Here is a 16,572-nt window from a genome sequence, read left to right as displayed (position 1 = left end):
CAAGAATCCTGGGAAACTTGCCCAGCACCAAGGCCTGGGTCAAGGCGAAGGGTGCCCTCTCCAAGCGGGGCTTTGCCTCAGCTGCACAGAAGTGAAGGCCAGCTGCTTGCCCTGGAGAGGCATCCATGTGTCTTGGGCTGAGGTAGGTGGGCAGGCTGACAAGGAGACGAGCTGAGGCAGGGCTGGGACACATGCATGCTGTAAACATACCCACCTGTCAGCCAGAGGGGTGGGAAAGGGATTTTAACCCTCAGGGCTGACAGTCTGGCTCCATTCACCAGCACAAAATTAGCCTGGTATGATTCAGTCCAAGTGAGAGCTGGGCCCTTGCTCACCATGTGAGGTCCTCACACACCCTGCTCCTCTGACAGAGCCTCCAGCCTTGTTCCTTGCTTGTTTCAGGCTTCTCCACCTTTCCTTGTCCTGTCCTGCCCGACATTCCCACAGGCTCGGACCTGGAGAGCCCCCTGCCATCTCCGCCAGATCCTCTCCTGTCCAGCGGACTTGATGCCCTGTCAGCAGAGACACTTTGCCCTGATCTGCAGACGCTGAACCTGAGCTCTCCTGTGAATCAGCAGGTATTGATGTCAGGTGGGGGGAGGAAGTTTTGTGTCGTGACTCACCTGGATGTTTTTAGCTCTGGCACCCGAAGAACAGCATCGAGTACCGTAGGGAGGGGTGGCTGGTGGTCAAGTCACTTATATGGCATAGAGGGGGACAAGCCCCTGCTCTGCCACATAATTCTTGTGTGACCTGGGGCAAGTCTCTTAGCCTCTCTGGACCCCATGTCAGCCATCTGTAGAAGGGGGATCATAGTGCTGCCCTAGGGATATTAAGGCCTAGTCAACTATCCAATGAGCCAATGCCCCAGTGGGGGGTCCTGTGTATTTCAAAGAGGAAGCGCAGCATGGAGCCTGGGCTCTGAGTCAAAGCCCCATTGGGACTCTAGTACGTTTCAAAGGCGGAACACGGAAATTCCATCGACTACTTGACTAGTAAATGAATCTCTAGTTAACATCCCTGCACCAGGGCTGTGTGAGGACACGTGAGCTGAGAACTGTGAGAAGCACAAATCTGTGAGCTACTAGCAATCGATGGCAAAGGCTGTGTGAGGCTCTGCACTAGCGATGGTTTTGTGTGTAAACTTATTGGTTGGGAGGCCCGGGGAGGAGTTTCCTCTCCCACCCCCCGTATGTTTGACCAGCTGTTCCAACGCCCAGCCTAGTACTGAGCCTGCTCTCCAGGGGCATGGAGGCGAGATCTGAACCTCACAGCTCTAGAGACACAAGACTCCAGGCTTGTTATGCAGGTGGAGAATCAGGCCCACAGGCTTTGCAGGGGGCCAGCGAGCCTGGGCCCCTCTCTCTGCAGCAGCTCCCCAGGCCACATGTGTGTCCACAGCTCAGAAGTACCAGGAAGCCGAACTTCTGCTTTTGTTACTTTGGGGTACTGGTCACATTCAGGTAAGTCCTTGGGGACTGAGCATCCCACAGGGGTGTGCTTCTCAGGGGCTCCCTGCTCCCCTCGGTGGGCGGGAAATACCCCCCAGGAGTGTGCAGCATTGCCAGGACTGAGGCCTGGGACTGGGAGGCAGCGGCAGAGCTGGGGATGGAGCGGCGGGGCCTGGGCTCGGACGGAGGGGCAGCAGTGGGTGGAAAGCCATGGCTCCGACCTGTCCTTGGCTAAGTCCTTCCCGTCCATCCACACTAAATTCAGGCACCGCTATTGGTCAGATCCATCCCAGCCTAACATCTCCCCAGGAAGGGCCCACTCGCACCCCTGGCAGGCCCCACACTCTGCACCGAGCTGGCAAGCGCGCGGCGAGAGCAACCGTCCCTTTGGAAGAAGGGGCCATGCTGCCCCATGAACACCCCGGCTTTGATCCCGGTCTTGGGCAGTGACATTGACCAAAAATAACAGGGCCTGAAGGAGGCAGCTCTTCCGCCTGATTCTGTCCTCCACCGCTCTCTGCATAAAGGAGCAAACTCCTGCCCCCTCCAGGGCACCTGAGGCAGAGCAGCTGGCTGCCCCTCTCCAGCCAGTGAACACGCTTCCACCGGCCCCATCTCTGTGTAGATCAGCTGCCGCCCACCTCCAGATTGCCAGCGAGGCAGCTGTGGGCTCTGCTGTTTGCATGCTGCATTCCTGAGGTCCCAATCCAAACTTCTCTCTGTCTTTCCTGCTCTCCCTGTGCCTTAGAATCACAGAATCCCAGGGCTGGAAGAGACTCAGGAATCATCGAGTCTAGACGCAGGACCAACCCCAACTCAGTCATCCTGGCCAGGGCTTTGTCCAGCTGGGACTTAAACCCCTCTAGGGATGGAGATTCCACCCCCGCCCTAGGGAACCATCCCAGCGCTTCCCCACCCGCCTAGGGAAATAGGTTTTCCTAAAATCCAGCCTAGACCTTCCCCACGGCAACTTGAGCCCATTGCTCCTTGTTCTGCATCTGTCACTACTGAGACCAGCCTCTCTCCAGCCTGTCTGGAACCCCCCTTCAGGGAGTTGGAGGCTGCTCTCAAATCCCCCCTCACTCTTCGCTTCTGCAGACTAAACAGACCCAAATCCCTCAGCCTCTCCTCGTAGGTCATGTGCTCCAGCCCCATCATCAATTTGGTTGCCTTCCGCTGGACCCTCTGCAGATTCCACATCCTTTCTGCTCTTGGCACTGGCCTCTTCTGTGTCCTTCCTTGCCAGATCCCCTCTATTTGCGCAGTGACCACTAACCTCCAGAGCACTGTTGTACCCTTAGGAGAGTGGTGGACAAGTGGAAGAGCCGAGAGCGCAGCAATAGAAATGAAAAGCGGTTCAGCAAACCTGACATGAAGGAAGTTTGAAAACACATGGTGTGGCTAGTCTAGAGCAAAGGAGGCTCAGGGAGCCTGAGAACAGTCTTCCAATATGTGAAGAGCTGTTGTGAAGAGGATGGAGATCGATTGTTCTCCAGCCCACCAAGGATAGGACAAGACATGACGGGCTAATCTGCAGGAAGGCAGATTTAAATGCTCTCTCTCTTGAACCCTTTTGGACTCTAGGCTGCTTCAGCACTGAGAGAGGATATCTAGGGGGTTGTGGAGATCCCGTCACTGGAGGTTTTTATGAATAAATTAAACTAACAACTATCAGGGATGCTCTAGATCCGTGGTCACCAACCCTTCGACAGACAAGGGGGATCCAGTAGATATAGTGTACTTAGATTTTCAGAAAGCTTTTGACAAGGTCCCTCACCAGAGGCTCTTGTGTAAATTACATGGCCATGGGATAAGAGGGAAGGTCCTTTCATGGGTTGAGGACTGGCTAAAAGACAGTAGGGTAGGAATAAACGGTAAATTTTCAGAATGGAGAGGGGTAACTAGTGGATCCCCCTTGTCCACATGTTTGTGAACCCCTTCAGAGAACTCTAAGGGTATGTCTACGCAGAGCACTTATTTCAAATTTGGGAAACCTCATTCCACGAGGAATAACGCAAAATTTGAAATAGCTATTTCGAAATAAATGCTGTGTAGACACTTATTTTGAAACAGGGGGCCTCCAGCCTTCCCAGGGTGCCCTGGTGGCCACTCCACCCTCAACTAAGAACACTCCTCTCCCTCCCCCTCCTGGGAGCCCTTAAAGGGGTTACTCTGGCCACAGTGCCTGTGCCAGCTCCCAGCCTGCCAGCCCAGAGCCAGCAGTCACTGCCCCTGACCCAGTGGCCCCAAAACAGGAGCCAGCAAGCCACTGGCAGCCAGCCCTCCACTGCTCCCCAGGAGCAGTCTGCCAGCTCCCAGGAGCCTGCCAGGGCCCGGAGAAGGCAGGCGCCTTCCTGGTCCAGGGTGAAGATCATGGACCTTATTCAAGTTTGGGGGGGATGCCCCCAACATCCATGATCTCCACACTTAGACGGAGGAACGCGGCCGTCTGTGGCAGGATAGCTGCCAGCCTGGTCACCAAAGGCCACATGCGAACCCAGGAGCAGGTTTCCATTAAAATCAAGTTGGTCTGGCGAGACCCTGAGCTTCCCCTCCCCCTTCTTCCTCTGCTTCCCCCTTCCAGTTCCCTCCTCCCAGGGTTCCCCCTCCCCTCTCCCACCCTCTCTTCTCCCCTCTCCCACTTCCTTTCCCCAGTCTCACCAGAGTATCATTCCCTCCCCCTCCACCCTAGTTTTGTTAAATAAAGAGAGCATGTGTTCATGAAAATACATGTCAAATAAAATACATCAGGACGCTGGGTTAGGGAGGGGTAAGTGCAAGGATGTGAGGGAGGAATGAGGCACAAGCCCCCAGTGGGGCAGACCAGGGAGGCTCTTAGTGCTCCTCAGGGTGGAAGTTCTCCCGCAGGGCCTCCTGGATACTGACAGCCCCCCGATGGACCTCCCGGATGGCAGCCTGCAGAAAGTGCAGCCAGGCTCGCAGCAACTCATTCACGAGAAGCACCAGAGTGCCCAGGGGCAGCTCTGGCTCCATGTTGCAGAGTGTTGTGGTGTCCCGAGTGAGGGCAACCAGAGCACGCCGAGACAAAATGCTTTGCTATCCCTCATTGAGGTAGGCAAGCAAGCAGGGAAAGCTGAGAATTGGCTGTCCAGGGGGGGTTCCCTTTAAGAACAGGCCTCACAAAGTAACTCCTGATCTGATGCCCTGCCGGACCTGGTTCCAGCTGGCCATATATGCAATTCAGTGTCCACTCTGTGGACGTGCTATTTCAAAATAGCAAAACGCTATTTCGAAATGCATTTTGTGTTTAGACACATTATTTTGAAATAATGCTGTAGTGTAGACATACCCCAATAGATTAGTAAGACATGATTTCCCTTTACAGAAACCATGTTGACTTTTTCCCAACAAATTATGTTCTTCTATGTGTCTGACAATTTTAATCTTCATTATTGTTTGAACTAATTTGCCCAGTACTGACATTAGACTTGCCGGTCTCTAATTTCCGGGATCACCTCTAGAGCCCTTTTAAAATATTGGTCTTACATTAGCTATCTTCCAGCCGTTGGGTACAGAAGCTGGTTGAAAGGATAGGTTACAAACCATATTTAATAGTTCCGCAATTTCACATTTGAGTTCTTTCAGTACTCTTGGGTGAAAGTCCCCGTGACTTGTTACTGTTAAGTTTATCAATTAATTCCTAAACCTCCTCTGACACTTCAATCTGTGACAAGTCCTCAGACTTGTCACCTACAAAGGATGGGTCAGTTTTGGGAATCTCCCTAACATCCTCAGCCATGAAGACTGAAGCAAAGAATTCATTTAGTTTCTCTGCAATTACTTTATCATCTTTAAGTGCTCCTTTTGTATCTCAGTCGTCCAGGGGCCCCACGGGTTGTTTAGCAGGCTTCCTGCTTCTGATGTACTTAAAAAACATTTTGTTATTACCTTTTGAGTTTTTGGCTAGCTGTTCTTCAAACTCCTTTTTGGCTTTTCTTATTACACTAGCCAATTAGCCCGTCATAAGACGGGATTTTCAGGTCTCTCCTCCACATCGGTCTTCTCTCCTGAGCCTCCGGTCTCTCGCTCCGTCTCTCTCTCTCTGTCTCTCTCTCTCTCTCTTCCTCCTCCTCCTCCTACTGCCTCCCCCTCTCTCTTTCAGTTCTTCTCCGCCTTCTGCCTCTCTCTCCCTCTCTTTCTTTCTCTTCTTCCCCTCCTGCCTCTCACTCTCTCTGCTCTCCTCCGTCTCCATTGGGGATGCACGCACCCGGGTGAGTCCGGCTCCCAGCCAGCTGATTCCCACCCCCTACCAGCCAGTTCCTCCTCCCGATTTCCAATGGCCAGCCCCGCAGCCTCCGACCCCCACCCTCGACCAGGTTTGCTTCCCGCCGGACGCCCCTCCCCCATTGTCCCCTTGCCAGCTATGCTGACTCTGACCCCCCCAGCTCTGCTTCCCACCCCTACCCCCCTCCTCCCAGCCAGCCCCACTCCTCTCCCAGCCGGTCCCTCCCCCCTCCGGGCCCAGATCAAGGGTGTCCGTTTTTTTTTTACCCTACCCTAGTAACTTACATGGCCAGGGGGCGGGGCCATATACATCACCGCCCCGCCCCCCTTCCCCTCCTACTGTGGCACTTGGCTAAGTTCTGTATCGCTTAGCTGGGCCGCTGCGGGGGAGCCCTTTTCTGATGTGTCAGATTCTTTTTTATGTGAATATTTTTCATCTGATCTGGTCCATACTTCATCCTCTCCTCCTTACTAAATCCTAGAGAATCTCTGTCAATAGACTGTCCTCTAAGAGACGTCTCTGTCCGATCCACGTGTTCTTCTGCACCAATCGGCTTTCTCCCGTCTCTTAGTCTAAAAACTGCTCTGTGACCTTTTTCAATGTTCAGTGCCAGCAGTATAGATCCACTTTGGTTTAGGTGGAGCCCATCCTTCCTGTCTAGGCTCCCCCTATCCCAAAAGTTTCCCCAGTTCCTTATAAAGCAAAACCCCTCCTCCTTACACCGTTGTCTCATCCACACATTGAGACTCTGGAGCTCTGCCTGCCTACCTGGCCCTGCGCGCGGAACTGGAAACATTTCCGAGAATGCCACCAGAGAGGTCCTGGATTTCAGTCTCTTTGCTAGCAGTCTAAATTTGGCCTCCAGGACGTCTCTCCTACTCTTCCCTATGTCATTGGTACCTACATGTACCACAGCCACCGGCTCCTCCCCAGCACTACACATAAGTTTATCTAGATGCCTCAAGAGATCCACAACCCTTACACGAGGCAGGCAAGTCACCATATGGTTCTCCCGGTCATCACAAACCCAGCTATCTACATTTCTAATGATCGAATCTCCCATTACTAACAACTGCATTTTCCTGCTGACCGTGGAGTTCCCTCCCCTGGAGAGGTAACCTTAGTGCGAGAGGATACCCCAACATCTGGAAGGAGGGTCCCAACTATGGGAAGGTTCCCCTCTGCTCCTGTTGACTGCTCTCCTTCCCTGAGCCTTTCATCCTCCTTAATAGCACAGGGGCTGTCTGACCGGAGGTGGGACAATTCTACAGTGTCCTGGAAAGCCTCATCTACGCACCTCTCTGCCTCCCTCAGCTCCTCCAGTTCAGCCACCCTGGCCTCCAAAGCCTGTACACGGTCTCTGAGGGCCAGGAGCTCCTTGCACTGAATGCACACACACCACACGCCCACAGGGCAGGTAATCATACATGCTAAACTGAGTGCAATAAACAGGTCAGCCCCCACTCTGCTGCTGGCTACTGCCTGCATTCTCTCCTACAGCTACCTAGGTTATTGATAGGGTTTCTAGTTAAATCAGGAAGTTTTAAACTAAAACCTTCAAACTAAACTCTAAAAACTGGCAAGTGTACCTTGGCCCCTTCCCACTCCCCTTCCCAACTCCCTCTCCTTCATGAACTGGGCTTGTTTAGTTTGGAAAAAAGAAGATTAAGGGGGGACATGATAGCGGTTTTCAAATATCTAAAAGGGTGTCACAAGGAGGAAGGAGAAAATTTGTTCTTCTTGGTTTCTGAGGACAGGACAAGGAGTAATGGGCTTAAAGTGCAGCAGGGGAGGTTTAGATTGGACATTAGGAAAAAATTCCTAACTGTCAGGGTGGTCAAATATTGGAATAAATTGCCAAGGGAGGTGGTGGAATCTCCCTCTCTGGAGATATTTAAGAACAGGTTAGATAGACATCTGTCAGGGATGGTGTAGGTGGAGCTTGGTCCTGCCTTGAGGGCGGGGGGCTGGACTCGATGACCTCTTGAGGTCCCTTCCAGTCCTATTATTCTATGATTCTATGAAAACTCCCTGTTTGCTGCTCCTGTTCACAAAGCTCCCTGGTCACTGACTCACTGCTTTATAAAGCCCTGGCCTTCCTGATAGCCCTGCCCCTGACTAAGGCTCAGCCAATTAACAGAGGCTTCTAGATTTTAAACCTTTAGAAGCTCACAGCTTCCCACTGCTGGCCACAGCACATGCTCCTTCAAACAAACAGACAAACACAAGCTCAGCACACAGCAAGTAACCCCCAAACACGCTACAGACAGCCACTTACCTCAAGGGTCCTGTATTTGCTTCTCCTTTACCTGGAGAACTCCCTCTCAAAACTTCCTGTTTGCTGCTCCTGTTTGAAAAGTTCCCTGGTCACTGACTCATTTCCTGGGCCTTGGCCTGTAGCTGCAGGATCCCCGTCCCCTGTCCCCACCCAGACCCCCACAAGTACCCTGCCCTGGCACCCACTGGCACCCTGTCCCCTGCCCCAGCACCTACTGGCACCCTATCCCATACCCCAGCATCCTGCCCCCACCAGCACAGTTGGGGCCACATTAGTAAGGCTTGAGGGGTTTGGAGGGGTTGCGTTTTTGTATCTCACTTGTGGCCCCAACTGACTTTTCTGTGAAAAATGAAGCCTGGTCAACAAGCCCCCAATTGGGGCCAAGCCCTCATCTGGCCACAGCATCATAACACTCCTGTACTCCCCACCCCGACTCCAAATCCTGGAACCCCCTGTCCTGAGCCTTTCACATCCCAAGATTCCTGCACCCCCACATCCTCAGTCTTCTGCCACAACACTCCTGCACCATCCCCACACTGCAAATCTGTGTCCTGAGCCCAACCTCCCTGCCTTGAGCCCCTCACACACCCCAACCCAAATTCCTGAACCCTCACGTCCACAAGCCTGTGGCTTGCTCAGCACCCCAACCCTCCACCTGAGCCCAACACTCCCCAGCCTGGAGCCCCCTCCCAGAGCCAGCATCCCCTTCTCCACCTCCTCCTGCACCCAAATTCCCTCCCAGAGCTTGCCCCTCTCTCCCTTTCCCACACCTAAATCCTTCATTCCCACCCTAGAGCCCGCACCTCCTGCCTCAACACAGTGAGGCTCGACTGCAGGAGTTTTTCCAGCAAACACGCTCTTTTGGCAGCCTCTCCACAAGGAATGAGGGGGCTTCCAAAAGAAGGGGGTTTTCTGACATTTGGCCCAATCTAGACGGGCCAAATGTCGGAAAATCTCTTCCAACAGAAGGATGGAATAAAAGCGGCAGTGTGGCCGTACCATGAGAGTGTATAAGGGCTGGGGACAGCAAATGATGGAGAGAAGGGGATCAGAGAGGGCGGGGCCTCAAGGAAGGGGCGGGGTCTTGGGGAAGGAATAGGGTGGATATTAAAAAGTGATCTTGGGTATGAAAAGGTTGGAGACCCCTGCTCTAGGTTGACTTAATGCTGCCTGGCCTGGGGCCTGGAGCAGCTACCTCTCAAGATTCCATCCAACCCAACTTCTCTGGCCCAATGGCCTGTCATCACAGCATGTCTGAACCTGCGCACGAGAGGCACTAATGTCACAGAGCACCAAGTCTGAGAGCAGCCACCCTAAGCCTGGGCTGGCCAATCTCAGCAGGGGCTCCTAGAGCACTTCAACAATCGATCTTGTCTGTTACAAAGTAGCTGGCGTTGTTACAAGCAGCAGAAATAAAACACAGCACCGGACAGAAAGTGCTCAAGGCCCCTCCCGCCCTGCTGTGATTCCAGGAAAATCAGTGGGGTTGCGCCAGGGGTGAGACAGTTCCATCTGCTTCTGGTGGTTGCTTCTAGAGTCGGTGCAAATCCGCGGTTTCCTGGGAGTCGGTGACTTTCTGAGATGAGAGGAAGGATGGTCGTGTGGCTGGGGCAAGCTGAGGTCAAGAACTGCATTTGCTGTGCAGCCTTGGGCAAGTCACTTAAAAGCCCTGGACACCTGTTTCTCCATCTGTAAAGGCAGGAGGGGTAGTGATACTTGCTTTTCCTACCCTTTGTCTGTCTTGGCTATTTAGAGTGGCTGGGGCAGGGACTGTCTCTCACTGCATATGTGCAGTGCCCAGCTCCGTGGGGCTACTACACGCTACCCTAATCAACAGCAGCCGCAGTGCCAGGTGCGTACCTAGCAGATTGCATAGGTCTTGCCACAGGTCAGTGTCCTGAATGGAAATGTTGCAGTTCTCCAGGAAAAGGGTTTAATTTAAAACGGGATGAATTTTCTAGCCCTTCACTATGTCCCGGTGCCTGGCTGGCATGTCTGACTGGCACCTTCAGAGCTGGCATGATTCAGACCCACCCTCCCCCACTGCAATGCTGCAGTCACTAGCCAGGTCTTAGGTCAGCTGGTTTGGCACCAAAGCACAGCCCTGGAAGCACAGCAGAGCCCTCACAAAGCCTCAGCAAGACACCTGCCCAGCTCAGAATGCCTTTTCTCTCTACATCAGGCCTCTTCCTCAACCCCAGAAGAACTCAGGCAGCATAAAATCCAGGCAACCAATCTGGAGCAAGCAGATGAGCGCCAGGTGCTGAAACGGAACATGAATGGGCACCTGGAAAGAGACATATCCACAGGTAACTGCCCAGCAGAGGTGAAAGGAAGGGAGTGTGCAGGCCTGGGGGAATCTTTAAAAAGCCAGCCTGGGGCACGCTCTTTGTGATAGACACAAGGAGTGCTGGCCAACACCAAGGGGTTAAACTCAGGTAGCTAGCAAGGGTGTGGGCAGGGGGCCAGAAGAACCAGTTGTATAAAACACCTTGCTTCCTTTCTTTGTGTGGGGGAAGTTAAGCCAGGAGTTGAGAGACAAAGAATGATTTAAGCCCAGGCAGGACTGCCATGCCTCCAAGGAATTTGGGGCATGGACATGGACTGAACCAGGAAGGAAACATGAGTAAATAAAGGGGAAAAGTGAAACTAGTCGCAATCAAAGTGTTTTTCTTTATTTTTGTGGTTTGCTTTGAACTACTCTGTGTGATCCATGTCTCCTCTTCCCCATTCACCATCTAAGAGTTGTTCCCAGAGATTTTCTCTCTTTTAATTTGTTGTACTTAGTTTCTCTGTAGCACCTAGCAATCAAGTATGCCTTATTAAGTCTATCTTTTGTTTGGTTAAGAAAAAACACTTTTCTGATTCTTGTGTCTTAGAAAGGAACAGGGGCTCTGCGTGTGTGTGTGTCTGCCTTCCTGAGACAAGCGATCAGCTGCCAGAGACTGCAGTTTTTCTTTGTTTTTCAAACTTTCTTGTGGTAAGGGAGCTTGGAGGTTCCCCTCTAGAAGAAGTCCAAGTGCTTCCTGGCTCCAAGAAGAAAGGGGGTTTCTTTTATTTCACTTGGTGGTGGCCACCAACCCCAAGTCAGTAAATCTAAGACTCTGGGGAGTTTTTGTTTTTGTTTTTGTAAGCAAAGCATATAGAGGAAAAGTATCTTTGCCGGCACTCGGCATGCCAGAGTGGGGAACAGCCTTGACATGGTGGCAGAGAGGTGGGATCATTCTGAACCAGGAACACAGACCTCAGGATTTTAAAAGGACACTTTTTTCCCCTCTGTTTTTCTGGTTGGAAGTTATGGGACTTTTTTTTCTTCTTTTTTTTCCTCTCTCTTTTGCTGCCTTGGGGAAGGTACACAGAAGAGTAAATCTGCAAAGCCAGAGAGTCCAAACCGAACAGGTACTTGGGTTTTTTCTAGCTTTCGGGGCAACTGGATAGCTAGGCTAGCATAGGACAGGGAAGCCCAGTGCATGCATTTGTGGTCAGGCAGAATAGCCCTAGAGCAACCAACCCTCCCTAAGCAACACCCTGAGGTGAAAACAGCCTCAGATCAGGGCAAGATGTCCACCTCCAGGGAAGACTCGTACCCCGAGGAGGCAGTACAGGATAATGTCCCTGTGAGACCCATGGGAAGTAATCTGGGGTGGGGGAGCAGTGAATGGTGCCATACTCTGTCAGCCAATGGTCAGGGCAGTGTGTGATGTATGTTATACACCCGAGTCTTCAACTGCTAGAACTCAAGGTTCCTCCACAGCGGGTGGCCTAGGGAAGGCCGACGGGCACCCCAAAGTTTTACATCCATGTCTTTAGCTGCTAGGACCGAGATCCCTTCACAGCAGGCAGCCAACAGGCTGACAGACACCCCAAAGTTTGCAGGGAGAGCTTATTACACCCGTGTCTTTAGGTGCTAGGACCGGGGTCCCTCCACAGCGGGCAGCCTATGGAAGGCTGATGGATATCCCTATGGATCTGCCCCCTGGAGGCGACACGATCCAAATGCCCAGCTCTGCCTGCGTCTGCCCCTATGACCTGCTGGAGTTTTTTAAATTGTGCTTGGTTCTGTTACAGCAACTGAAGGAGTCAGGTTAAAACTTAACCAGTTACAGGTTTATTAAAGAGACTTCTAAAGCATAGGGTTACAATGGCTATTTCTTAACTGCTAGCAAATACAGATCTTAAAAATGGTTACAAAGGAAAAAGGAGATGGAAAATAATGGTACCAAGTGACAGCTTAATCTTTAAAGAGCTCTATTCTATGCATGCACTAAAACAAAAGGATACATACGGGTACAATTTTTACGCCCTTCTGTGTCGCTCGATTCCAGCGTGTCAGGCCAGGATTGGTCCCTCAATTCCTCGGAAAGACGAAATACAAGGTGGACCTTGGGAGGCAATTCACCTAAACTGACCAGCCGGAAAAGGATGGATTGGCACTCAGCATGAGTGGGCTGCTGGACCCATCTTTATACCGTGGGGTCACGTATTTCTCATTCCTATCTATGATGCCAAATGGTGCTGGGTTGTCTTTGTGACGCCAGTTCTTACAAGGGAGTTGTGAACTTAATTTACACTTGTAAGAGAGAGAACTAAATTGGAAGGACTGGGCATTCTTTTCTCAGTGGGAGAGTCCTCTCCCAGGGACGGCTGTGTGTGATCGTATCAATATAGGTGCCAGCCAAGGCAGTTCTCGCAGCCTCAAGGTCAGCTTATTGGCTTGATCACTCTCTGTGTTTTCAGTTTACCCAGGGTCAGATGAGCCAGCATCTCTGGGCTTCTGTCAAGGCTTCAAAGACTATGCTGATTTTATTGCTCCTTCTCTGCCCTGTATGCTTCAGGCGCCTCAGAGGGGCAAGCAAGATGGATGTAACAGGGGGGCCTCTGTCTGGCTACATACCCCTCCTTCGCCACTGTCTTCAGGGTGGGAGAGTGCCCTTAGGGCAGGCAGATCTCTAACTCCGAGCGCGTTGGAGTTCTGCCTAAGGATGAAGGATGGAGAAGTGGAAATCAAGCAATTAGAAGCAGAGAAACAAAAGCAAGTGGAAGTGGAAATGAAGCAATTAGAAGCTGAAATGGAGAAAGCTAAAAGGCTAGATGCTTCAGGTAGCCACCCCACGACCTTGCTCCAATCCCTGTTCAGCACCCCAGGAAATTCCCCATGTATTAGTACTAGAGGAGTGGCTGTGTTAGTCTGAATCTGCATAAACAACGAGACGTCCTGTGGCACCTCATAGACTAATAGATGTATTGGAGCATAAGCTTTCGTGGGCAAAGACCCACTTGGTCAGATGCATGAAGTGGAAATTCCAGAGGCAGGTATAAATATACAGCCACATGAAAAGAAAAGAGTTTGAATCAAGAGGGGGGTCAGAGATAACGAGGTTGTCATGTCGTCGACTGGATGATTGGCAACGCCCCTTTCTACTAATCACCAACAAATATACCACGTCTGAGTCTTTGCACGGGCTAACACCTCTTAGTTCATTTACAACCCAACCAAATACAACACATGTATCTGGGACCCACAGTCCCTTCCGAATCGCGCCCCTGGGAGGTCTCTGGTTTGTTGGCATGCCCCCTCCAGGGAATGATTACTCCAGCCTTCTCCCCAAAATGAGCTTACCTCGCCCCTGTGGAGCAGCATGGGGCAGTAGGGGGACCCGGGCCCTCCCTCACTCCAGATCCCGGCCCAGGGCCCTACAAATAGGGACGCGATCCTCTGCTCGGTTGGTGGGGTGCTGCCCACAACTCACCAACCCACCGGAGTCTGCTTTATCCCTGGCCTGGGCCACTCCTACTGCCCACAAAGTCCTCACCATTTCGTCCACTTGTCGGCGATGAAGCGTAAGCTTCTCCTGGGCATCTTGGGGCTGGTGCAAAGTCTGTGCGCCATTGCCACTGTCCCTGGGATCCCCCTTGGCTCGGGCTCCGCTCCGTGTGCTCCCTGCCCTCCAGGGTTAGGCAGAGCCTCCGGCTGGTCCTCCTCTGCCCTACGCAACCTCTCCGCATGGCTGCCTTCCCTGCTTCTCACATGCTGGCTGGCACCATGTAAGCTTCTCTGCCAGGCGGACACCAGTGCCGGGCAGTTCTTCCAGCGCACTGCCCCCGCTCCCTTTTCCCTGGGTCGGTTCCTCGACACTTGTGCGGCCAGCAGCATGAGTGCACGCTCCACCGGGGGGGCCTTCTCACCCCACAATGCTGCCCCTCCCCCCTCCTCAGTGCAGGGCTTGAGCGCAGCATCGCCACAGGGCACATACGCCCTGTCACAGAGGTGAATCCAGACAGGGAGGATGTGGCCCACTTCTAGCAGCTGATGTGGAGGTGTGAGCACCAGGAGAGGAAAAGCCGCTTTTGTAGTTGGCTAGCCAATGACAGGCTTTGTTAAATCCTAAACTGATGGTGTCAGATTTGCAAATGAATTGTAGCTCTGCAGTTTCTCTTTGAAGTCTGTTTTCGAAGGTTTTTTTGTTGCAGGATGGCTACTTTTAAACCTGCTACTGTGTGTCCAGGGAGATTGGAGTGTTCTCCTGCAGGTTCCCATGCCTGATACCTGATTTGTGTCCATTGATTCTTTTACATAGGGACTGTCCAGTTTGGCCGATGTAGATGGCAGAGGGGCAATGCTGGCACAGGATGGCCATCATGTACCAGGTTCCCCATGTACTAGGTGGGAGATAATGTAGACCAGTGGTACGAGTACTCTCAGGGGTACGTGAGGGAAGTCTGGGGGATACACCAACACAACTGAAACTTGGCGAAAACTGAATTTTTGTTGTAAGTTTTACAGCTCTTTATTAGTTTTGTACTTTTTACACACACAAATTTCATTGCCCGCCCGGTTACGATTAAGTTGTTTAAACAAATGTGTTGCAATGGTAGAAAAAAGTTGTGTGTGACTGAAAGCTGTAGGTCGTAGGGGTGTGTGTGTGTGTGTGTGTGTGTGTGTGTGTGTGTGTGTGTGTGTGTGTGTGTGTGTGTTATTTATTTATTTATTTTAAAAGGGGTACTTTATATTAAAAAAAAAAGGTTGAGAAACACTGATGTAGAGTAGTAATAGAGATGTAGCTGTGTTAGTCTAGTCTAGCTGAAACAAAAAACAGGACTGTGTAGCACTTTAAAGATTAACAAGATGGTTTATTAGGAAAGCTCATCACCTAATAAACCATCTTGTTAGTCTTTAAAGTGCTGCACAGTCCTGATGTAGAGGATTTCTTCCTAAATTTGGAGAGGGTGTGTCAGGGGCACAGCACCGCCCCCCCCCCCCCCCCCGATCAGTACATGTGGAATTAAGATCTCAAATGGCTGGTCTCTTGGTTGGGGTGGCAGCTGCCGTGCCTGGGGACACCAGAAGTGATTATGAACTGCTTGAGCAAGAGGCCAGACTGATGATGGGCCTCGCTCCCCAACAGGCCCGTTGCTGGTTGAGAGCCCTGATGCTCTTTAAAAAGCTGGTTAGGGTACGGCTTGCAATGTGGCCTCCCAGCCTGGCTCCTGCTCTGCAGGCTGGTGCTAGCCATGCACACGCAACCCTTCAGGCAGGTTAAAGGGGCCGGCGGGGGACGCACTGTCCCAGCAGCCCCTGGGAAGAAGCCTGGGGGGGTCTCTCACGCTGCTGCTGGTTTCTCTGCAGCAGTGCCCCCACACAGGCGACCAAGAGCTCCCTTGTGACTGGGTAAGGTTACCTGGTGCCAGGCATCCCCCTCCCTCTTCCCTATCCCTACTCCTGCAACTCCCCTGCTCACCCCCCCCCCCCCGCTCCCTCTCTCAGCCTCCAGCATCCTTTTACCCACTGCCCTGAGTCACCTCACACATCCAACCTCCCACACAACCCCCTGCCCTGAGCCCCGGCACTCCCACCCTCTGCCCTGAGCCCCTCCCCCAACCCCCTGCCCTGAGCCCCCAGCCCTGAGCCCCCAACCCCCTGCCCTGAGCCCCTCCCCCACCCCCTGAGCCCCTCCCACAACCCCCTGCCCTGAGCCCCCAGTCCTGAGCTCCCACCCCCTGCCCTGAGCCCCTCCCCCACCCCCTGAGCCCCTCCCACAACCCCCTGCCCTGAGCCCCCAGCCCTGAGCCCCCACCCCCTGCCCTGAGCCCCTGGCACTCCCACCCTCTTCCCTGAGCCCCCACCCCCTGCCCTGAGCCCCTCTCACAACCCCCAGCCCTGAGCCCCTCTCACAACCCCCTGCCCTGAGCCCCCATCCCTGAGCCCACACCCCCTGCCCTGAGCCCCTGGCGCTCCCACCCTCTGCCCTGAGCCCCTCCCCACCCTCTGAGCCCCTCCCACAACCCCCAGGCCTGAGCCCCCACCCTCTTCCCTGAGCCCCCACCCCCTGCCCTGAGCCCCTCTCACAACCCCCTGCCCTGAGCCCCCACCCTCTTCCCCTGACCCCCACCCCCTGCCCTGAGCCCCTCTCACAACCCCCTGCCCTGAGCCCCCACCCTCTTCCCTGACCCCCACCCCCTGCCCTGAGCCCCTCTCACAACCCCCTGCCCTGAGCCCCCACCCTCTTCCCTGAGCCCACACCCCCTGCCCTGAGCCCCTGGCACTCCCACCCTCTGCCCTGAGCCCCCACCCCCTGCCCTGAGCCCCTCCCACAACC

At 53.2% G+C, this 16,572-nt stretch overlaps 1 protein-coding gene across 8 annotated transcripts in view; it reads left to right on the top strand.

Moving 5' to 3' along the window:
• Window positions 1-16,572, top strand: part of FBLIM1 (filamin binding LIM protein 1) — a 79,415-nt gene that overhangs the window by 48,498 nt on the left and 14,345 nt on the right. For 4 of the 8 annotated variants that reach the window (XM_075906793.2, XM_089773178.1, XM_089773181.1 and 1 more), the window contains exons 3-6: window positions 403-578; window positions 9,729-9,827; window positions 10,158-10,284; window positions 11,327-11,374. In XM_075906793.2, coding sequence (XP_075762908.2) covers window positions 403-578; window positions 9,729-9,827; window positions 10,158-10,284; window positions 11,327-11,374 — 450 coding nt within the window. The remainder of the gene's footprint in view (window positions 1-402; window positions 579-9,728; window positions 9,828-10,157; window positions 10,285-11,326; window positions 11,375-16,572) is intronic. The other 4 variants (XM_089773179.1, XM_089773180.1, XM_089773182.1 and 1 more) reach the window with 4 other exon arrangements.

This window comes from Pelodiscus sinensis, chromosome 24 (assembly GCF_052426305.1).
Source record: "Pelodiscus sinensis isolate ZL-2025 chromosome 24, ASM5242630v1, whole genome shotgun sequence".
NCBI classification, from domain to species: domain Eukaryota; kingdom Metazoa; phylum Chordata; order Testudines; family Trionychidae; genus Pelodiscus; species Pelodiscus sinensis.
This window is presented reverse-complemented; position numbering and strand designations above follow the sequence as displayed.